The sequence below is a fragment of the Phyllostomus discolor genome, chromosome 7, assembly GCF_004126475.2.
Source record: "Phyllostomus discolor isolate MPI-MPIP mPhyDis1 chromosome 7, mPhyDis1.pri.v3, whole genome shotgun sequence".
Lineage (NCBI taxonomy): Eukaryota > Metazoa > Chordata > Mammalia > Chiroptera > Phyllostomidae > Phyllostomus > Phyllostomus discolor.
In genome coordinates this window covers 118,004,779-118,028,243 of record NC_040909.2, presented here as the reverse complement: position 1 = coordinate 118,028,243, position 23,465 = coordinate 118,004,779, and the positions used below count along the sequence as shown (strand labels likewise).

General features: G+C 33.8%; 1 protein-coding gene across 1 annotated transcript in view; it reads left to right on the top strand.

Annotated features, from left to right (window-relative positions):
- The window catches only part of EIF3E (eukaryotic translation initiation factor 3 subunit E), a 49,516-nt gene extending 27,722 nt beyond the window's left edge, over nucleotides 1–21,794 (top strand). Inside the window, exons 8-13 of the mRNA XM_028533689.2 lie at nucleotides 2,421–2,547; nucleotides 3,389–3,490; nucleotides 5,055–5,164; nucleotides 19,520–19,622; nucleotides 19,918–20,052; nucleotides 21,725–21,794. Coding sequence (XP_028389490.1) covers nucleotides 2,421–2,547; nucleotides 3,389–3,490; nucleotides 5,055–5,164; nucleotides 19,520–19,622; nucleotides 19,918–20,052; nucleotides 21,725–21,763 — 616 coding nt within the window. The 3' untranslated portion in view covers nucleotides 21,764–21,794. The remainder of the gene's footprint in view (nucleotides 1–2,420; nucleotides 2,548–3,388; nucleotides 3,491–5,054; nucleotides 5,165–19,519; nucleotides 19,623–19,917; nucleotides 20,053–21,724) is intronic.
- The last annotated feature ends 1,671 nt before the right edge of the window (nucleotides 21,795–23,465 follow it).

Sequence of the window (23,465 nt, the reverse complement as noted above, 5' to 3'; positions counted from 1 at the left end):
TTTTTTTACTACTGCATAGCAGTTGGATGGCTTTCCAATGACATTTAAATAGTGACTTTTTTGAGCTCGAGGTGTTTTTCTGAACAAGAAAAATTGCCCTTAGCCACTATTATCATGTCCTGAATGGCTCTGGAAATTAACTTTCACTATAGTCTAGAGAATGTTTTTTTTCATTAATTCAACCTTAAATTACAAAGCAAAACAGCATTTATATGCAGAACTTACATGGCAGTAATCATTTGACAACTAACATAGTATGAATTACAAGTAATTTCCAGCTGCTTTATGGACTTTTTTGTTCTTTGAAAAGTTAAAAGAAAGTGGGACCTTCATTCCCAGATTTGCATTAGATGATATATTGTTTGAGCTCAAAATATAATTCCAGAAAGTTTTTACAAAAGCAGTTTCCATATTTCAAAATTCATTTAGCTGTGCAATTGAATTGGAAGTGACTCATCTGCAGTATAATATGTTAAAAGGCAATATCAAAAAAGGAATTTAGCAGAATTGTATAAATTCTTGCCAAGTGACAAATAGACTAAATTAAAATCATATGCTTGTCAATTAGTCAGTATTTGCTGGTATCGATGTGCACAAAAGCATTTTTAAAGATTAAATATGTAAAATCTCATTACAGATCAGCATTAACACATAAACATTTGCAATAATTTTTAAAGATAGTAGTCTCTAACTTTGGTACCCAGTTAAATAAGAGTATCCCCAATAAAGAAATTTAATTCTCATTAGTAGACCTGTATTTAAAATTTTCTTACTAAACTATTACACTTTTTACTTGTATCAATAAATATTTTGAAAATTTATTTTCTTATTATGTAAGTATCTCCATAATGGTCTCAGTTTTACCTGTTGGCCTAGAAACCCTAAAGTCTCCATTACCTGACCCTTTACATACATTTTGTTAACATCTGCCATGTGTTCACAGAAAGAGAAAGTTGGTTTCCCAGGGAAGCCATCTTCTAGAAAAACAATGAAGATCTATGTGGTGCAATGATATAAAGTTATTTAAGTAAAAATAAATGTTCAACATCATAGACAGCTTACAATTTTCTATTGTGTTTAAATAAATTTATGCTATAGTTCCATAAATGTCTACTTAATTACCTCCTTCAAAACTGATACTTAAAAAAAAAGGTCACGTTTTCTTGAATTTGTATGTGAGATCTCTGACAACAGTGTAGAGACAAACAATTGTTCTGAACCAAGAGTGTAGTTTAAGGAATTTTGCCTGAATCTCAGCCTTAATTTTTCAGGGAAGAAAACTTTTAACTGATTTGGTTAGTTATCTTTCCCTAGAAATTGTTTTATTCTTGAGTGTTGATTCTTTTTATAAGTTGTCTTATTTAGAGAGGATTTAAGGGGGTTCTAAGTGAGACTAGATATGTGTTAAGTTATTGTCAAATTCTAGTGTCCTCTAAAGAGTTCAAACATCATTTTATGGGGTATCTACAATTACATAAAGATTTGTGAATATGGTCTGAGGTAACTCGGGAGTTAAGTTATCTGAGCTTATCTGAGCTTGACCTTGAAGAGTGGCTAGAATTGAGGTTTCAGTTTTTATATTTGGGAGGGCAGTCCATGTGGAGTGAGAGGAAAGCAGGAAGTAGTCGATGGTATGGTGGGAGATGGTGCTGGATGGGCACGTTGGGCTTGATTATTCAGCTAAGAGCAATAGGCTTTACTGACAAATATTTCCAAGCTTGTCATAGTGCTGGACACTCTGAGGTACTTATTGGATATAAATTGGGGAGCTATTTAAGGAAACTTGAGCAGAGAAATACTGGATAAATACCATATGACAGAGAGTGGCCAGCTGCAGATCATCAGAATAGCAGGATTTGCTAAACACTAGCCAAGGCCTAGTTCTCTAACATGTAGTCCTTTTTTTCTAAGTCCCAGCATTTCCAATGTAACCAAAGTCCTATAAAACTGTAATAGTGTGTCTCTGTAGACACACTTCTACTTTTTAATTTCTTCAGTACTTTAATTTGTGTGTCTAATTTTCTGATTATGTTGAGTGATATGCACGTAGAAGTTTTTCACACATTTGTTCTAATAGGTGAATAACTGAAAGTCATAGCTTAGCAGTCTTTTAGAATAAACTGATAGCATGTATAAGTATCTTCCAGAAATCCCTTTACTCAACAATTATTATTTACCTTTTAAGGGAGTGTCACTCCAAATGGGGAATATCAGTTAGCATTCTCATCATTTAGATTTCTGTTTCTTTAGTTCCTTGCAGGAGATGGCCGTTATAGTACTCATTCTTAAGTGTTTGCAATCTGAGGTTACTTAATGCATTCTAATGGGCTCTTGGTGTATATTCTTTAAATCGGGTGATGATAGGTCTAGAAAAACTGGGTAAGTTATTAATTTTAAATGGGCTTTATTTTTTACCGTAGGTATCTTAATGCAATTCAGACAATGTGTCCACATATTCTTCGCTATTTGACTACAGCAGTCATAACAAACAAAGATGTTCGAAAACGCCGGCAGGTGCTAAAAGATCTAGTTAAAGTTATTCAACAGGTAAAAACTAAAGTCTTTATTGATTTTTTTAAACCTGCCAAACTTTAGGTTTAACCTTTTTTTTTCTCAAGTAAAGAAAAAACTCTTACTTCTACTCTTACATCTACTCTTACTTCTTAAAGTAAAGGTGTTTTAAAAATAGGAGGAAGGTATACATGAAGAGAGAAGAGCCCAAGACCCCCCAAATGGACATTTACTGTCTTTAAGTTCAAGATATACTTATGCTACATGTGGTATGAACACTGCTGTCTGCTAGGTGGATACCTAATATGCATTGTATATTAGTGTTGCTCTTAACTGCAAAGAGTGAAGGGGATCTGGAGCCCAGAACCCTTTGTTGGGAAGTAACTACGCACATAATTCCAGAGTAGTGACCTTTACATAGAATACAATAGTAATAGTTTGCAAGTTGTGCAAAAGCTGCATCCTTATGGGTTCATTTAGTGAGTTTCTCAGCAATAACTGTGGGTTAGGAAGAGAACCTAAATATTTATCTGTTGAAAGAATAAGTTCAAAAAGATAATTTCATTCAGTGGGGTATAATTTCATTCACTTGGGTTTCATCCTTTATGAAGGGACCCTCTTTGGCACTAGAGGAATTTGGAAGCTTTTAAAGTGGTTCTAGGATAAGAATTAGAGAACTTGATCTGGAAGGCATTAAAAGCTGAAAGTATGGCCTGGAATCAGGATATGAGCAATTGCTTTGAGAAGATAAGTGCAAGGAAATTTGCTAGAAATTAGTGGTAAAGGAGGAGAAAATAGGAAGATTGGGATAATCTAGGGGCAATCTATTAAACCATGTTGAATTATATCCAATTTTACCTTTGACTTTATTTTACAGGAGTCTTACACATATAAAGACCCAATTACAGAGTTTGTTGAATGTTTATATGTTAACTTTGACTTTGATGGAGCTCAGAAAAAGCTGAGGGAATGTGAATCTGTAAGTATGAATTTTTACTTATAAATTAATAATATTCTTAAATTTTTGTATATTGTAAGAATTAACCTTGCAGTGTTTTATTAAAGTAGTTATATCAGAAAAGGATATTAATTGTTAAGTGGCATATTTTTTAGAAATGTACTCAAGTGAAGACACTTTTAATGCTGCCATGTGTGTATCCCTTTAGTTTTGACAGTTAAACATTGGTTGTATTATAAATTTACACATACACCCATAATTCTGTGTCTTATCCTGAATGAGTAAATATGTGAAATGTTTCATAGCCTATGAGGAAGATTGCTTGGAATTGTATATTACAGCTTGGTTCTCAATTTGTTTTAAAAGTAGGCCTTCCAAAAATATTTTTTATTATTATTTTTTTTTTGCCCTGGCTAGTGTGGCTCAGTGGAATGAGCAAAACCAAAGGGTTTCTGGTTCCGTTCCCAGTCAGGGCACTTGCCTGGGTTGCAGGCCAGGTCCCCAGTAGGGGGCGTGCAAGAGGCAACCACACATTGATATTTCTCTCTTTTTCCTTCCCATCCCCTCTGTAAAAATAAATGAATAAAATCTTTTTTTAAGTAAGCCTATTTTTATAATTTTTTACCTGATTATATTTAATGTTTGGTATAATCCAGTCAGGCTAACAGTTTGATTTTTATAACCACAATGTCTTCTCTTGGTTGGTAGAAACTGAAGTACCTTCAGAGCAATTCAAAAGAATTAGATTTATGGATTTTTTAAATAAGATAGTTTTCAAGTTTTAAGAATCTAGGAATTTACCTGTTAAATGCATTTATTAAATCCACAAATTACTAGTCATCAATTTTATTTTTGAACCCACATGTTGGCACAGAAATGGGCCAAGTTTGTTGAAGGACTAAGATACTTTTCTAAACAAGAGAAAATTATCATATAAATATACCTCTGAGGCGATTATCAAACATTGGACAAAATTTAAGTTACAATCCAGTGGACTGTGTGTTTATATAGTCATCAGTATTATTAACATGTCATACAACATTATTAAATATTTGTGTGTATCTGTTATTCTAAGTATGTAGGCCTTGCTAAGGCAGAAGGGCACTTGGTTGCTGTTCTTGAAATTACAATGTTCTCTTTTAATTATGTTATCGTCTGTGAAATAGGAGTCACCCCTTGAATTTTTTCCTTTGTAGATTTTCAGATCTACTTGCTGTCATAGAAACATGCATATGTTTACTCCATTTGTAACTATTTGAAGTGGCTGGAAAAGATATGCTATCTACAGAGCATGTAGGATAAAGGACAGGACAAAGCTACCATGTCACAGGATTGCTCGCTGTCATCAGTGGAAGAAGGAAACATTGCAGTTCTTACCTCTTTTTTTGTAGCATTTGTTTACTTAAGTTATTAGAGGCTTCAACATAGTGTGCTAGAAAGTGCTGTGATGTAGAACTTGTGACACTAGTTGAGAGAGTTCTAGTGAATAGAAAAATGAGTAAGGCACACAAAAGTTTTTGAGTCAAGTGAAAATTGCTTGTCAGGGCCATTGATTTGTTTTTTCTTTTATATTTCATAAACATAGGTGCTTGTGAATGACTTCTTCTTGGTGGCCTGTCTTGAGGATTTTATTGAAAATGCTCGTCTCTTCATATTTGAGACTTTTTGTCGAATCCACCAGTGTATCAGCATTAAGTAAGAACATCCTGATGTGATTAGTGTTTTCTAATTTTAAATTCTTGGAGATTTCCATGTATTGTGAAGTTATACTTTATAGGATTCAAGTTAATTGGATTTTATCTTATTTCCCTTTGCTTTAGAAGAAAAAGGAAACAGTTTGATAGAGCTTTATTAAAAATTCTAACTTTTGTTTGAATTCTGGGTTGCTACAGACTCAAAAAATATCGTTTTTGGCTTCCGTGAGTGGCACAGGATGATTTTCGAAAATGATAACTTCAAGGCAATATTATGATTCTCAGTTACTTTTTAAGAGTACTATTATATTGTTATAAAAGAGAAGTATCCAGTTTTAGAATGGTTTTTAACAGGAATTCAAATAAGGATTTAGCCCTTAGTAAATCTGAAATATTGTTGAAAAGACTACATTTGGTAGTCATTTCAGTTAATTGAATTTTGTTTTATTTGATTATATATTTTAATTTTTATATAGTAAACTCTAGTAACATCTTAAAATGTTGAAACATGGAAAAATTATGGTGAATTTTAGTTGAAATGTTCTTTTTTGTGTGAAAAAAGTATTGGGAAAAATATGAAACTTACATAATCCATTAGAAACTAATTATATGTATCAGAATTGAAAAATAACCAGGGAAGTTTGGCCACAGATGAAGTCAAACAGTAAATACTCCATAAATATTTAAAAACTTACTACGTTAATGTTTCCCTCTTAGGAATTGTGTGTAGACCAAAGTTTTTCTTCAGCGACATTTGTTTTTACTAAGGCATCCATACTTGTTTGCTTAATTTTATTGAATTGTAACTGAAGTGGTTATTCAGAGCTAGAAGTATATTGTGATTGTGGGACTTTTCCTGTGGGGGTTGAAGCCTTGGCTTCAGTTTTTTTTTTTTTACTACTTTACTATTAGCTAGCAGACGTATAATTTTAAGAACTCTTAAAGAATGCATGCAAATTGTGAAATACTAGATAGGTGTATCATACCTGTGTGTGGGAATCTGGTGGACAATAAATAGCTACCTGAATGCTAGCATTGTCAGGCTTTCTTTTCTTTTTCTTTCTTTCTTTTTTTTTTTTTTTTTTTTTTTTTTTAAGATTTATAATCTGGCTTGTGAAAAGGATGCTCGTATTTTGGTTTCTATTGTTGAATTTTCCCCCATTTTTCATTAGAATTTGGTCACTTGGAGTTTTTTTATTTGGGTTTTTTTTTTTTAAGATTTTATTTATTTATTTTTAGAGAGGGAAGAGAGGGAGAAAGAGAGAGAGAGAGAGAAACATCAATGTGCGGTTGCTGGGGTCATGGCTTTCAACCCAGGCATGGACCCTGACTGGGAATCGAACCTGTGACACTTTGGTTCGCAGCCCGCGCTCAATCCACTATTTGGGATTTTTTGTTTTGTTTTGTGGGGGTGGGGGCAGGGTTTGCAGATTTTTCTTTTTATATGTTTAGCACCTAGCCTACTTTGTATAGTATAGATGCTCATAAATATTTATGGAATAAATATGTTTCTTTGTATTAGTGAATTTATGTTTTTGTTTGTGATAATACTTTGTCACTTGGTGTATGCTTCTGAAGGTACCATGAGTAAGAAGGTTTGTTCCAAGGTTCCTTTTATTAACTCTGGGACCTTGTATTCATTCTTTTCATTTACTTTGGGATTCAGTTTACCCTCTTTATCAGTAAAATAAATAATGTATTTGTACTATCATGAAAGATGTGCAGCTCAAATAAGGCAATATAGTGAGACAGCTTCTATGAACGTTTATGGCATTATCATTACCTATGAATTTTTAAAACAGTATAGTTTTATTTTTTCTTTTAAAAATTTTATTTTTTAATTATAGTTGGCATATGATAATTAGATTCAGGTGTACAACATAGTATTATGATTAGACATTTATATACCCTATGAAGTGACCACTTTGATAAATCTAGTACCCACCTGACATCATACCATAGTCATTACAATATTACTGACTATATTCCCTATTCTGTACTTTACATTCCTGTGACTGTTTTATAATTGCCAAGTTGTACTTCTTAATTCCTTCACCTTTTTCACACATTCCCCCAATGCCTCTCCCATCTGGTGACCACCTGTTTGTTCTTTGTATCCATGAGTTTGTTACTTTTTTGTTTGTCTGTTTTTTTGATTGCATGTGTAAGTGAAATATGGTATTTGTCTTGATCTGTTTTATTTCACTTAGCATAATAGGTCCACCTGTGTTGTTGCAAATGGTAAGACTTTATTTTTTTGTGGCTGGGCAATATTCCTGTGTGTGTGTGTGTGTGTGTGTGTGTGTGTATCACATTTCTATCCTTTTATCTGTTCATGGACACTTGAGTTGCGTCTCTATCTTAGCTATTTTATTTTATTTTTTTAAAGATTTTATTTATTTCTAGAGAGGGAAGGGAGGGAGATAGAGAAAGAGAAACATCAATGTGTGGTTGCTGGGGGTTATGGCCTGCAACCCAGGCATGTACCCTGGCTGGGAATCGAACCTGGGACACTTTGTTCCCAGCCCGAGCTCAGTCCACTGAGCTACACCAGCCAGGGCCCTATCTTAGCTATTTTAAATAACACTGCAATGAACAGAGAGGTGCATATATCTTTTTGAATTTTGTGTTTTGGGTATTTTCAGATAAATACCCAGAAGTGAGGTCACTGGGTCATATGTTAGTACTATTTTTAATTTTTTGAGGAACTGCCATGCTGTTTTCCATAGTGGCTGCTCCAATTTGCAGTGCTACCAACAACGTGCAAGGGTTTCCTTTTCTCCACATCCTAGCCAGCACTTGTTCGTTGATGTATTGGTGGTAGCCATTCTGACATGTGTTAGGTGATATCTCATTGTGGTTTTAATTTTTATTTCCCTAATTAAATTAGTGGTGTTGAGTGTCCTTTTATATGTCTGCTGGACATTTGTATGTCCTCCTTAGAGATATGTCTGTTCTGGCCCTGTGCCTATTTTATAACTGGATTGTTTGTATGTTTGTTTGTTTGTTTTGGTGTTGTGAGTTGGATATTAACCCTTCATGGGCTGTATCATTGGTGTATACCTTCTCTGATTTAGTAGGTGTCTTTTCTAAAGTCCAGAAATTTTCTCTCTTTCAGTGAGAAGTATTTCCTTCAAATTCAGTAGTATTTCCTTAGTTTGTTTAAACATTTTTGGCTACCTGTGGAATGTTTTACTAACTTAGATGGTTTTGTATACATAGGTTAATGCATTTTCTTTATACATTAGGGAAGACTTTTAGAGCTGGGAAAAATCATAGGGAGCTCTAGTCCAACCACAACTGTCATTGAATCATGGACAATACCTTTTCAGTAGAACCTTGTTGGGAATGTTTTATTTTTTCATTGTTCAGTATGGTAGCCAGTAGCCACATGTGGCCTTTGAGCACTTTAAATGTAGCTCAGGTTTCAATTTCTAGAACGGTGGTTTTTAAATTGTGTGTGTGACTTGTTTTCAAATACAATATTATATGAGTATGTGCATTTATGTGCAGTTGACCCTTGAACAACACAAGTTTGAACTGTATGGGTCCACTTATATGCAGGGTTTTTTTCAATATAGTACTATGAAGGTATTTTCCTTTTGATTTTCTTAACATTTTTTCTAGTTTATTGTAAGAGCACAGTATATAATACATATAACATACACAACATGTGTTAATCAGTTGTTTATGTTATTGATAAGCGTTTGGTCAGCTCTCTTCTGGGGAGTCAAAAGTTATACGCAGATTTTTGTGCAGAGGATTGGCACCCCTAACCTGGCTTCCCCCCTCCCTCACCTCCCCACCGTATTGTTGAGGGTCAGCTGCACATGCATGAGCAGATCAGATCAGAGCTCCTTTACCCTGTGTCTTTATTCAGCTTCCATCCTGGTTGCTAAGGCACCTCTGGAACCCTGGAAACAGTTCTGAAAACGTAGTTCTGAAAACATGGTTCTAAAAACACTGACTCCTCCTTGATTGTAGCTGGGAAACTTAAGGCCCAGACAGTATGCTGTTTAAGTCATCCTTGACGACAGAGCCTTGGGCTGATAGTTCTCTGACATTCATTGCGCCTCACTATGAAATCTTATTTTTCATCATGAACAATTGATTTTTTTTTTAAAGATTTTAGAGATTTTAAAGATTTTAAAGATTTTTAGAGGGGGAAGGGAGGGAGAAAGAGAGAGAGAAACATCAATGTGTAGTTGCTGGGGGTCATGGCCTGCAACCCAGGCATGTACCCTGACTGGGAATCGAACCTGCAACACTTTGGTTCACAGCCCACGCTCAATCCACTGAGCTATGCCAGCCAGGGCTAAAAAATTGATATTTTTAGAAATAATAAATTTAGGTGAATTTGTCATTAGTTTATCACTTGAGCCAGAGGATAAAAATGGAAACCATAAGTCATTTGTTTAACTCTGTGTCTCTGAATCTCTGTTGAGTTTTATTTTACAGAGTCCATGAAGGCACCCAAAGTTTCTGAGTCAGATTTTTCTAAGTATGCTATGCTATGATATTTAGTGGGGTTACTGTATTGTAGCTTAAGGATGGTTATTCCAGACACGTCCAGGATTGAAAACCACTGTATCGGGTAACAGTGTTTTAAGCCTATAATCACAACCTGCTAAAGTAACGAATTTTCAACCGGTGTGCCGCAATAATTTTTAAAACGTGCTGTACCTGACTATGTAGTTAGGGCTACTGATCTATTTTCTCTTAGATTGACAAATTAAAAAAAAAAAAAAAAGACAGCAGCCAACACAACAATAGCCATGCAGCATGAATGAATCAAAATTATACCTATTTTTTGTCATATCAGCCAAAGAATATATGTATATGCATTTGGTGTGCTGCAGAATTTTAGTAGTTTATGTGCACCATGAAATGAAAAAGGTTGAAAATCACTATGCTAGAGTAATGGAATGAAAAATCAGTGGCTTAATATCTTTAGTATATAATGAATTAGGAAGCTAGGAGCAGAGCAGAAAGTAACTTCATGTGAAAAAAGAAATATTCTTAGAGCAACAATGAGATCTCAGGTTGTAAGTTTCAAGAAACAGTATTCATTTGGTAGGACTCAGTCCTGGGGGTAGTAGATCTCTTCATGCTTTTAATGGGTTAAGAATATGACTGAAAATAATGTTAATAAACATTTAAGTTGGAGTTCTATAAATAGGCCAAACATCAAACAACAAGATAGGGATCAATTGAGTTTGTTTTACCTTTAAATGATACATTAAAAAATCTATCTAATTTAGAGGTTTTTAAACCTAGCTCTACATCAAAATCATATAAAGAACTTAACAACCAAACTTAAAAAGAATAGAGTTTTCTGGCTTCACCTAGACTTTCTGTTCAGAATCTCTGGGATCAGGGCTTGAGAATTTGGGTTTAAAGCTTCCCAGGTGACTGACTCTTTTGCAGTAAACTTGGGTGAACCATTGCTTTAAATTAGTGATTTGTAGTCCTAACTGTATGTTAGATCAAGTAGGAAATTTTAAAAAATAAATGAGAAAAAAATAACAGATGACTCAACCCAAACCCTAAAAAGTAAAATATTCCCTGGGGGATGGAGGATCTTGGCATCTGTATTTTTTTAAAGCTCCTATGTAATTTTGATATAATTTATTTTGAGATGATTCACTTTTGATAGATTCACAAGCAGTTCTAAGAGGTAGACATTGCCCTGTGTTCTTTATAGTGGTAACTGTAAAGTGATAACATCTTGCAAACTAGCATCACAACCAGCATATTGATATCATTGATACATTCAGATACACAGAACATTTCTGTCATCACAACAACAGGAGGCTTAAATTTCTGTTTCAGACTATACCCACTTCCCACCACTGCTACCTCTCCTTAACCCCTGGCAACCACTCATCTGTTCTCCATTCCTATTACTTTGTGTTTTCAAGCATATGCAAAATCTTTTTTAAAAGGTAGTGTTCATCTTGATAAGGAGGGTAAATACACTGTGTGTGATAATTATGATACAATTAATAACAGTATAACTAGTACAGTTCAAGAAATATCACAAATGTGATTGAACAAGTCTTCTGGCCAGGCATTGGGTAGATAAGATAGTAGGAGCACCCACACCATCAGAGCTTAAAATCCAGAGGAAGAAACAGATACTAATAAAGATAAAATTATAAACCATAATAGATGCTTTAAAGAAAAATACAGAGTAATTAGGACATGATTTGTATATTGGAAAATAAGAGAAGTAATTTGGAATGAAGGTTCATTGAACCCTGATAACTCTCTAAATGGATTATCTTTAAGTCCCAAAGTAGACTGACTTCTTTCCAGTGTATACTACGTAATTATGACAAAGTACTCTATTAACTAGTTTATGCTGGCCTATCTCTGTTTCTAATTTAAAGTTATTTGATACTCGTTTTTTGTTTTTGTTTTTGGTTTTGTTTTTTTTAAGCGTGGAAGGGTAAGATTTGTCTCTGGCCTCTTCCTACCATCCCGTGCCCCAACCCTCACTCCAGTGGACAGATTTCAAATGTTAAACAGAATACTATTGTACAACTCATGATTGTTTATTAAGTGACTCTCTCCATTTATGATTTGGAACATTTCTTTGTTGATAGGTTTCTTGACTAAATGGCTGTAGGCACATGTGATAGTCATATCTTTATTAAAATGCATATCGAGAATGTTTTTATTGGTTTATATACAACTGTATAGATTTGTAGGATAAGTTACAAATCTGTTTACCATGGAGTGTGCAACATCTGTCAAAAAAGATTACTGTGGTGGGATTCAATTTAGTATAGCTGAGTAGTTTATCAGATAGGGTGTGTGTCTGAAATTTAAAAGCTGTTCTAGAATAATTCTTGGATCCGTTTTCAATTTTAGATAAAAACAAAGTATGGAAGTAATATTTTGAATGTCTATGATAAACATGTTGGAGCATACATTAATATAATTTCCCAATAGCGGGTTAGTTTTGGCTTTTCACAAAATAATTTGCCAACTGCTCTTGTATTTCTTTAAGTTATGAGTCATTCTACTTTGCTTGTTTTAACATTTTTTTTACCTTAATATGTTTCTTAAAGTTCTTATTACCACGTAGCAATTTATATTCATAATTGTACTTCCTAATATTAGAGAGGAATAGAAAGGCACACATTCAGATAATGGCTTTTCAAAAGCCATTGCTTTAACTATAAAATAATACTCTTTTTGACTAATGAGATACTACAGAATTCAGTGAAAATTTTAACTTGTCACTCAGCATTAATCATTTCTCAATTTTCTCCTGTTCTTTCTCCTGATCTTACAGTTAAACACAGTCTACACTTAACACTTATATTTCAATTAGGTGTCATAGCATACCCTTATTAAGGACTATAGTACTTTGAATAAGCTGTTGGGTTGGCCAGAAAGCTCATTCGTTTTTTTCTGTACAATGGTTCTAGTAGTGCTCAGTTGTCTTTAACTTTGTTTGAGACAATTTTGTTAGATTGTATTGTGACAGCTGTCACATGAGCATGCATTTTTTAAAACCATCAAAATTTTTATGCAGCCATTTTAATATCACAGGAGAAAATATGCAACATTTTTTGGCATATTATGCTTTATTATTTCAAGGAGGGTAAAAACGCAAGTGAAACAAACAAAAGACTATGCAGTCTACGGAAAAGGTGCTGTGACTAGTCGAACATGTCAAAAGTGGTTTGTGAAGTTTCATGCTGGAGATTTTTCACTGGATTCCGTGGTTGGGTAGATGAAGAAGTCGACAGAGATCAAATGAAGGCATTAATTGTGAACAATAAATGTTATATACCACTTTTGACACTTTCGATCAGTCATAGCACCTTCTCCATACACTGCACAAAACTTTTTTTTAAACGTTTCAATTTTATTTTTACCTTTTATAAAATAAGAAAGCATAGTATACCTAAAATGTTACTTTTCCATTTTCAGTATTAAAATGGCTATACAGAAATTCACCAGGTTTTTTTTTTTAAGATTTTATTTATTTATTTTTAGAGAGGGAAGGGAGGGAGAAAGAGAGAGAGAGAGAGAGACAAACATCAATGCGCGATTGCTGGGGGTCATGGCCTGCAACCCAGGCATTGTGCCCTGACTGGGAATTGAACCTGCGACACTTTGGTTCGCAGCCTGCACTCAATCCACTGAGCTACACCAGCCAGGGCGAAATTCACCAGTTTTGATAAGTATTTTTTTAAATGCACACTAATGTGACAGCTGTTACAATGCAATCTAACAAAATTGTTTCAAATGAAGTTAAAGGCAACTAAGATGGCTGGGGCCATCTTATGGAAAAAACGAACAAACCTTTTGGCCAACCCAGTATTTGTCCCAGGGATTCCCTTTGCCTTATCTCCTGTTAGCTCAAGTTTCCTGGACATTATAATGTCTTCCTTTTCTTGGTTTACTATTATATTTTGGTAAGACATATCCTTTAATAACTTTATAAGGAAGGGTACTTTGGAGATAAATCTTTTCACATCTAAAAATGTCTATTTTGTTCTCATATTTCACATAAAATATTACAAAGCAGTGTGTTCTAGGTTAAAAACTACTTTATTCCAGAATTTTGGAGACGTTCTATTGCATGATTTTCAACCTTTTTCATCTTGTTATAGAAGTCAGAAACCATTTTTATTCCTGGTCTTTTATGTGTTTTTGTTTCCCTCTCTAGAAATCTGGAGGATTTTTTTCTTTGTTCACAGTGATAAACCTTAGTATGTATAGGTGCAGTTTAATTCTTTATACTGGACCCTTTTAATTTGGAAACTTGGCCTGTCTAGTTTGGGGAAGTTTTTTTGAATTATTGCTTTAATGATATTTTGTGTGCATATTCAGTGACTATTTTTTCTGGAACTCTTGTTGGTTGGTATTGGACTTCCTGGACTATCCTTTTCTTTTTTTCTTCTGTTTTTCATCTCTGTTTTTGTGCTGCATACTGAGATTATTTCAATATCTTCAAACTCTGCTTTTATTTTACAGATGTAATAACTTAAGTTTTTACAAGGCTATTAAGTAGTTTTTATTTTTAGTGAATTATAAATTGACATGTAACATTATATTAGTTTCAGGTATACAACATAATTCTATTTGTTTATATTTTGAAATGATCACAATAAGTAGTTATTAACATTTGTTTACACTAAGGAGTTGATCACACATAGTTAGAATTTTTTGTTCTTCTAATGAGAGCTTTTAAGATCTATCTGGCAACTTTCAAACGTATGATAAGGATTATTAACTATAATCATCATGCTGTACATTACATCCCCTTACTTACTTATTTTGTAACTGGAAGTTTGTACCTTTTTACCCATTTTCCCCAACTCTCTACCCCCACCTCTGGCAACCACCATTTGTTCTTTGTATCTTGGAGCTTAGTTTTTGGCTTTTTGTTTTTGTTAGATTCCACACATAAGTGAAATCATACGGCATTTGTTTTTTTTTCTGTTTGACTTATTTCACATAGCACAATGCCCTCAAGATCCATACATGTTGCAAATAGAAAGATTTTACTCTGTTTAATGGCTGAATAATATTCATGTGTGAGTGCATGCATCTCACATTTTCTTTATTCCATTCATCTATCTGTGGGCACTTAGTGTGCTTCCGTGTCTTGGTTATTGTAAATAATGCTGCAGTGAACATGCGTGTGCATTTACCATTTATGTCAGTTTTTTGCTTCGTTCAGATAAATATCCATAAGCAGAATTGCTGGATCATTTGGTAGTTCGTTTTTTAGTTATTTAAGGAAGCTCCATAGTGGTTACACCAGTTTACTTTTCCAACAGTGTACAGGGATTCCCTTTTGTTCAAATTCTTGCCACACTTGTTATTTCTTGTCTTTTTGATAATAGCCATTTTGTGTAAGATGATATCTCTTAGTTTTGACTTGTGTTTCCCTGATAATTAATGATGTTGAGCACTTTTTCACAGATCTTTTGGCTTTCTGTGTGTCTTCTTTGGAAAAATGTCTATTCCTGGTCCTGTGCCCATTTTTTTAAATCAAAGTATTTGAGTTTTTGCTATTGAGTTGTATGAGCTCCTTATATATATGTTAACCTACTTGCAATATTTTCTCCCATTTGGTAGATTATTTTGTTGTTAGTTTCCTTTGCTCTAAAGAAGCTCTCTATTCTGTTCCGTTATGTCTATTTAATGCAACATACTGTTTTGATAACTATAGCTTTGTTATACAATTTGAAATCAGGAAGTGTGATGTTCATCTTTCTCAAAATTGCTTTGACAAGTTGAGGTCTTTTGTCGTTCCTGTATATTTCTTATTTAACGTATTATCTGTCATGTTGTGTCACTTGAGTAGAGAGTTAGTCAATTAAAAGATGAGCATAAGATTTGCACAGAATATTTAAATGTCTGCTTATACTGCTTATAGACAAGGTTGAGATTTTTAACTCTAAAAATAATTTGGAACTTATTTTTGTGTTTAAAGTCTAGATTGAGTTGAATATTTTTCTCAGAAGTTCTGCATTTTGATCCATATTGTCTTTTAGCTATTGATAAACAATTAGTTTTAAGTAACACAAGATAAGCATGGTGTAGAGTAGTATAAGGAAACTTTTTGTATTTTAAGCTTTAATAGTATATAACATTTTATTTTGAAATCTTTACTATTTTGCATAAAATCAATAGAATGTAAGATAAATTGGATTTTTTCCCTAATTTCTTTCACTATATTTTTCTATTAAAAGAAACTGCTCTACTGCCACATTGTTTAATTCACTCTCAGAGTGATTGGTAGCCTGGATAACTTGATATTTCATTAATAACTTATTTATACTTCAAGGGCCTTATTTCAAGTTTTTCTTTGACTTGATTCAATAAGTAAAGGACCTACAAACAATGCAAAACACTAAATCCCTGAAGTGGAATTATATAGTTCAGAATATGTAGACTTTTATGGATCTTGATGCATGTTGCCAGATTGCCCCAGCCATATTGAAATAGAAGATTTAGAACATGGATGTAAAGAAATAGAAAGGATGGAGAGTTCTAAGTGGAGTTATATAGAATAGAATTTTCTTTATTTTATCTTAATATCTGACCTTAAATGTTTTATTTAATAAGCTGTCCCTAAACCTCCAAGACTAGAACTGGTAAACCCTTCATGGTTCATGCAGCTCCTTCTACTTTTTATTACACTTAAAATCTTTTATATATTTGAGGGATTGGGTGATTGTTTCCCTACTTCCCAACAGGTGGGGAACAGACTGTATTTTGTCACCAGATCTAACACAGTTCATATTTTGTTGAACAAATGACAAAGAAGGAAGAGAATTGTTTTGGTTTGGCTGGCATATGGTATTTATGAAGGAGAAAAATGGGAGATTGGAAAGTTAGATTATAGCTCAATTTCAGACAGCCATGAATGAGAAACTTAGAAATTTGAATTGTATTGTTTCAGTAGAGGGCTCTATTAAAGTTTTGAAAGGTATTTGGGGATAAACTGGTTTGTTGGGTTTTAGAACTAACTGACAACTATGTAAAATGGATTAAGGAGATACTCAAGAGGTAGATTAGTTGGAGAACTAGTTCATAGTAATGGAGCCTGAACTAGAGTAGTGATTAGGGTAGGAACCAAACAGTAAATATGTATTCATTGCCTCCTGTGTACTGGCCATTGTGCTAATTGCTGGATATATAGCAATGAAAAAGGAAGCCATTATGCATTGCTCTTGGGTTACATATACAATCTATCATGAAAGCAAATGTTCGACAAAACAACTACAGCTGTTATGAATGCCATAAAAAATAGGGGCTATGAAAGCATCAGACAATTATGTCATGGTTGGGAGAGGTGTCTTGGAAGGCTTCCAAGCTGAGACACAGGTAACAAAATAAAGTTAAGTGAAGAAAAAGTTGGGTGAAGACAGAAGTATCATGTGCAAGAGCTCTGAAGTGTTTAAAAAGAGGACATGTTTAATGAACAGAGAGGCTTAGTATGGGTGGTGGAGAGGAAAGTCTTTCAAGGTGGGAGTAGATTTGGTAAGGAATTTACATAAGAGGCCATTGTTAAAGAGATAATTGATAAGACTTTTCAATTGGAAATGCATAGCAAGAAGAGGAATTTGGTGACCTGGTCTTCAAGACTGAATGTTTGGATATAATTTTAATTACTTAAACAGCCTTCATAAACTGATTTATATTTTAATTAAAAGAAAATCTCTATAATAGCAACCACTCAAAATTAATAACTTACTGGGGATGATGTTTCTTTTTTTTTTTTTGTAAGAAGTTTTTTTTTATGAATCTTCAACTGAGGATATATGTACTGATTTTAGGGTGGCAGGGGGCGAGAGAAACATCATTCGGTTGCCTCCTGTATGCATCCCAACTGAGGATCTAACCTGCAACCTTTTGGTGTATGGGTTGACACTGACCAACGGCTCTTCTTTTAAAACGTAGAACATATAGAGATCTTGAAAATTGGAGTTTTAAGATACCTAGTTTTGTTTGTGCTTTTCAGAGTAAAATGGCCTTGGCTTACTTTAAAAACTTGTATTTTGGGAGATGCAGGAGGCATACAAAAGATAAATTGCTATAGGAAGTGATAAAATAATGAGTATGTTTCAGAAAATCTGTTCTTTTACCTTTAGAGTAGCAGCTTCAGGTAAAAGTGTCAGACATTGGCTCACTGCAGCAGTGCAGAAGAGTATGAAATTTACACACCTCTAAAATAAGTCAGGAACCAACAGGAAGTACAAGGGGTTTGTTGGGAAGCCACTGGAAACAACAACTGCAGGAATTTTTCCTAGTCAGAAAAATGCCTGCTTGTTAAAGTGACACACATCCCCTATTTTTAGTAGCTTGAATAAAATGAGGTTTAATTAGAGAACAGTGATAAAAATAATAAAATGAAATCTGCCCTTGAAATTGAAGTAATGCTCATAGATTGAGTATGTTTCCTGAGAATGTGTACTTACAAAGAAATTAGTCATAAAAACAACAAAATTTTGCCACATAAATCCAGGGGGTTTTATGGTTGAGTTGGCTCATATTCATCAATGTGATATTTTTAACTCCAAGCATATTTTAAGGTTAAATTTTAAATGATTTATATCTTCATAGATTTAGTTTGTAATTTAATTTGTAATGATTCTATTGATAACTTAATTTTGACATTTTGAATGAAATTATATTCTTTCTCAATAAACTTACAAAATAGAGATGGTACAGATTATATTAGTCACATAAAGGTATTTTTATTAACTAGGTAGGTTAGTTACATTTGGGCCAGGAACTCTAAAATTACATAATCATAGGATTGCCAGTATCTTGAATATTTACATTGTAATTGGGAATGATTTTGTTCCTGATATTCTAGCTGTTTTTATGAAACCAGTGATAATATTAGAAGGCCTGCCAAATGCAGTATCTTCAATGAAGACAGGAGAAAAGGGGACAGTTAATGTTTGTGTTTAAACATCCATATATGCATGTAGATCTACTTTATGCTCCTACATACTGTGCATGCAGATGTAGATTCTCTTCCATCAGCTGACTGGCCTACTATGCATGTATGTATACTGCATGCTTTTAGATACTGTACATGCAAATGTACTCCTCTATCACCTGATTAACTGACCTACTATGCATGTCATGTATGTATACTACTACATGCTTAGATACTGTATGTGCAAACATAGATACACAGAGAGCTTCTATCAGCTCTCTGACTGACTGACCTACTAACCTGCTACCAGGGCTGGTGCTGGCAATTAGTTCTATTACAATAAGCCCTGAAAATGGCCTCTTTTCAACCTGACCATAAATTGAAAAAATTAAATGCAGATTGGTTGATATCAGGTTCTTGGTGTCTGTCACCTTCACCCCTCCCTCATGCTGTATGTGTGCGTGCACAAACGCATACCTGTTTTTTCTTAAATTCAGGGACCATTTAGGTTATACAATGATACACAATTCTAGGGAGTGCTCTCAGAATTTACAACACAAACATACACAGCAGCCCTGAGTGTTAGTTATGCTTTTCAGTATATCTTGCTCCTTGTAGTAGCTTTAATTTCTGTAATCATTATACATTGTAAAACATTTTCTCCCTTTGATTATTACTAGTTGAGCTCCTGACAAGTGTAAGGTACTTTTCTAGAAGCCAGAAGGATTACTAGTATGCAGAATGTGGTGCCCTCCCTTTAAGAATCTTACACTCTGGTTGGTGAAATGGGATATGTCATGCATAAACATGAACAATGCATTTATTAAGAGTTATAATATTAAAGAGAAATTAGCCCATAAACACCTAAAAATCTGTATGCAGAGTGTGGGTCAAATTTAGACTTAATGCCATTTTTACCTTTTTCATTAGCATGTTGGCAGATAAACTGAATATGACTCCAGAAGAAGCTGAAAGGTGGATTGTAAATTTGATTAGAAATGCAAGACTGGATGCCAAAATTGATTCTAAATTAGTGAGTATTTATATTAACTATCCTACATACCAGATACCAGTTACTGGTTATTTTATGCCTTTTCCTTAATATTTATTAAGATATTTCCATTAAAAATTTGTTTCATTTTAATGTATACTAGTTCTTTGAAGGCAACAGCAACCTCCAATTTTTTTGTTACTGGGTGAATTTTGTCACCTCTCCACAGTGCATAAAAATACATGCAACAATCCTATTGTTGTGATGTCATGCTTATGACTTGCCTGGGAAACTTGGTCATTAACATTACAGGATCAATTTTCCTCTCTTATTTTAGGGTCATGTCGTTATGGGTAACAATGCAGTCTCACCCTATCAGCAAGTGATTGAAAAGACCAAAAGCCTTTCATTTAGAAGCCAGATGTTGGCCATGAATATTGAGAAGAAACTTAATCAGAATAGTAGGTCAGAGGTAAGAACCACATATTTTCTATTCTGTATGGATTTAGCAATAATGTGACATAATTATTACATGGACTTAACTTGAGAAACATACTAATCGCAGCTATATCTGATTTTGTATTTCTATTTGTTAAGTATATGATTATTTTGTTTAAGAAATTAATAAACTGAAAAGAATTTTTTTTAGATGTGTTACTGGGTTGGCCAAAAAGTCTGTATGGTTTTGTTTTGTTTTTGTCCCCCCCCCCCCAATAAAAGACACATTTTTTATTTTCATGAATAGCTGTTGATTTGGATATTTTGAGTTGTTGAGTATCTCTCTGGTAGTGGAATGTTGATCATTCTCAGTTAATGTCTCAATTTGATTGCTGTCAACTTCAGCTGCTCTACCCAACTGTGTAGTATCGTCCAGTGAGAAATCTCCAGCACAAAACTTCATAAACCACTTTTGAAACACTTGATCAGTCACAACACCTTTTCTATACACCGCACAAACCTTTTTTTTTTCAGTTGCATTTTTACCTTTCTTGAGATAATAAGGCGTAATATGCCAAAAACATTGTGTTTTTCTTCCATCTCAATATTAAAATGTCTACACAAATATCTACCAGTTTTGATAAGTTTTTTTTTTAATTGCATATTGATATGACTGCTGGCACAACACAATCTAACAAAGTTTGAATGAAGTTATAGACAACTAAGTGCTATCAGAGCCATCTTACGGAAAAACCAAATGAACTTTTTGGCCAACCTAATATAATATATGCAGAAGTTAAGGAAACTGAAAAAAATTAAGTGTTTCCTAGTTTATTATAACTGTGTTTTTTCCCTTTTACTCTTCCCGTGTGACTTTATTGACTCATTTCCTCGGGGTTTTCAACACAAGATTTTGACACTGGCAGACGATAACCTCCATGTGTGGCGCTTTTTAACCTCCATGTGTGGCGCTTTTTCAAGTGCTTGAAATGTGTGTTCTTTTAAATCTAAAGGAACACTTCTGTAGAATATTGATTTTTATTGTATCTATTTTAAATTTTTATTTTATCAGATATATTGAACTATGTCAAAAATACATTTCCCTTTTTAATTGGGATACTATAATTAGATATTAAAATAACTTGGATGGATTTTTAATTTTGGAATCCCATACCACTTTTAATGCTTTTTAGCCATTGTGTTTATGTGTAACTGGAGGATAGAAAGTTTTTTAGAAGCAGCTGCAGAACATTCAAGGACCTCTTTTGGTTAAAGTTTACAACAGGTTTGTGTCCTTAGAATAATCCTTCAATTTTAAAAAAGGGTGAATTAGGAAATTATTGTCAATGCCTATTCCAACCAAGTCTCGAATAACTGAGCCTGAAAAATAACTCCTAAATATAATGGGTTTTTATGTGCTTTAGATAAATTCATACTGATTTTTGGTGTAATATTGGTGCTGTTTTCATTGTTATACTTTGTAATTGGTCAAAAATATCAGATGGTATTCGGATGTGTGTATTTCGTCAGGGTGGAACATCTGACATTTAGTAATTTCAGTGGTTGTTAAAATCTTAGAATGGTTTGGCAGGAATGAAGCTAAAAGGAAATGTTAATATCACTTTTTTCTGAATTTTTTTTTCAGAAAGTACTTTCTTTTCACCCTGTTTTTTTTAATTTATGTTTTACTTTTTTATTTATTCTAGGCTCCTAACTGGGCAACTCAAGACTCTGGCTTCTATTGAAGAACTGTAAAGAAAAGACCAGAAACAAAAACCTATTAAGGAAAGATGAAACAATAAATCCATTATCATTGTATAAATGGTGACGTACATTTTAGAAACAACATATTGAGTATAAATTTTGGAGAATTGAATAAAATTGGCTATTTCATTATCTTGTGGACTTCTTTGTGTATATAACTTTATGTGTGTTTTTTTGTTGTTGTTTTCTGTTTTTTTAGGGAGAAAGGAAGGGGGAGAGAGAGAGAGAGACATCATTTGTTGTTCCACTTATTTATGTATTCATTGGTTGTTTCCTGTAGTGCCCCAACCAGAGATCAAACCTGCAACTTTGGCATATCGGGACAATGCTCCAACCAACTGAGCTACCTGGCCAGGGCTTAACTTTTTATTTTGGAATAATTATAGATTCACAGGAAGTTGCAAAAATAGTACAGAGAGGGCTCATGTAACTTAAACCTAGTTTCCCCCACTATTTTTACTTTATGTTACTGTGGTACACTATCAGCCAGGGTATTGGCATTGGTACAATGTGTGTGACTCAAACTTTCATTATCATGAAGATCTCCTTCATGTTACCTCTTTGTAGCCACACATACCCCTCACTATCCCCACATACTCTAACCCTTGGGAACCACTAATCTGTTCCTCATCTCTATAATTTTGTTATTACAAGAATATTATGGAAATGGAATTCTATGTCACATTTGAAATTAACTTTTTCTACCCATCATAATGCCTTTGAGATCTGTCCAAGTTGTCAGACATATCAGTAGTTCCTTCCTTTGTATTGCTAAGTTGTATTCCATGATACTGATGTACCACATTCTTAACCCCGTTCTATTGAAGGGTATTTTGGTTTTCATTTTGGGGCTTGCATATAAAGCTTCTGTTTCTTAATTTATTAGAATGGCTCCTTAGTCATTCATTAGGCAACTACAGAGACTAAATAGTCTATGTTGAATTTTATAAATGCCTCCTTAAATATTTTAAATATACCCACAGAGTTTACTGTATACTCAAGATATTTAAGAAGTACATTAAAGCCCCAGTTGGGACTCCTTTACACAGAGTGGTTTGATTATCTCTTTGGTTTCTTAACTAAAAAGCCAGTCCAAAAACAGAAATCTGTTTTCAAGGTATGGTACAAAGATAAAAGATATATGTATGTTGTTCTTTAATTTGACATCTAATCAGGCTCAACGGTCAAGTCTAAAGAATAGGGGCCCGATTTGGCCCGTGTGCTGTGGATTCAGACCCCTGGTTTTCAGTGTAGTTCTAAACTGGAGCCCAAAGGTACTGGAGTGAGGGGGAGGATTACTTACTGGTCAGGATAAGCCTAAGGCTAATCTTCTATTCATTTGTAACCACTGTTGTGAAAACTCCCAGTTTAGGGGATCATTTGTAGTACAAATGGTCAGGGTTCATGGAGAAATTGCCAAAAAGTAGCATATCAGTAACTGCTTAGAAACAGACCCTTCTTACTATGGATCAAAAGTATATAGCTCTATAAAAAAATAGAACTTCAGTTACATAAAACTATGTAAAATTGCACACATTACTCAGGCAGTGTAGAAATGGGATGGATGTTAAGACGCCTATTTCCCTTTTTACCAGTGAGCAGCCCAAGAACAGAAGTTTTTAGATTCATAATTAGTCTTTGTTTTTTTATCTTAAGACTATACCTCAATCAAGCCACTTTCAT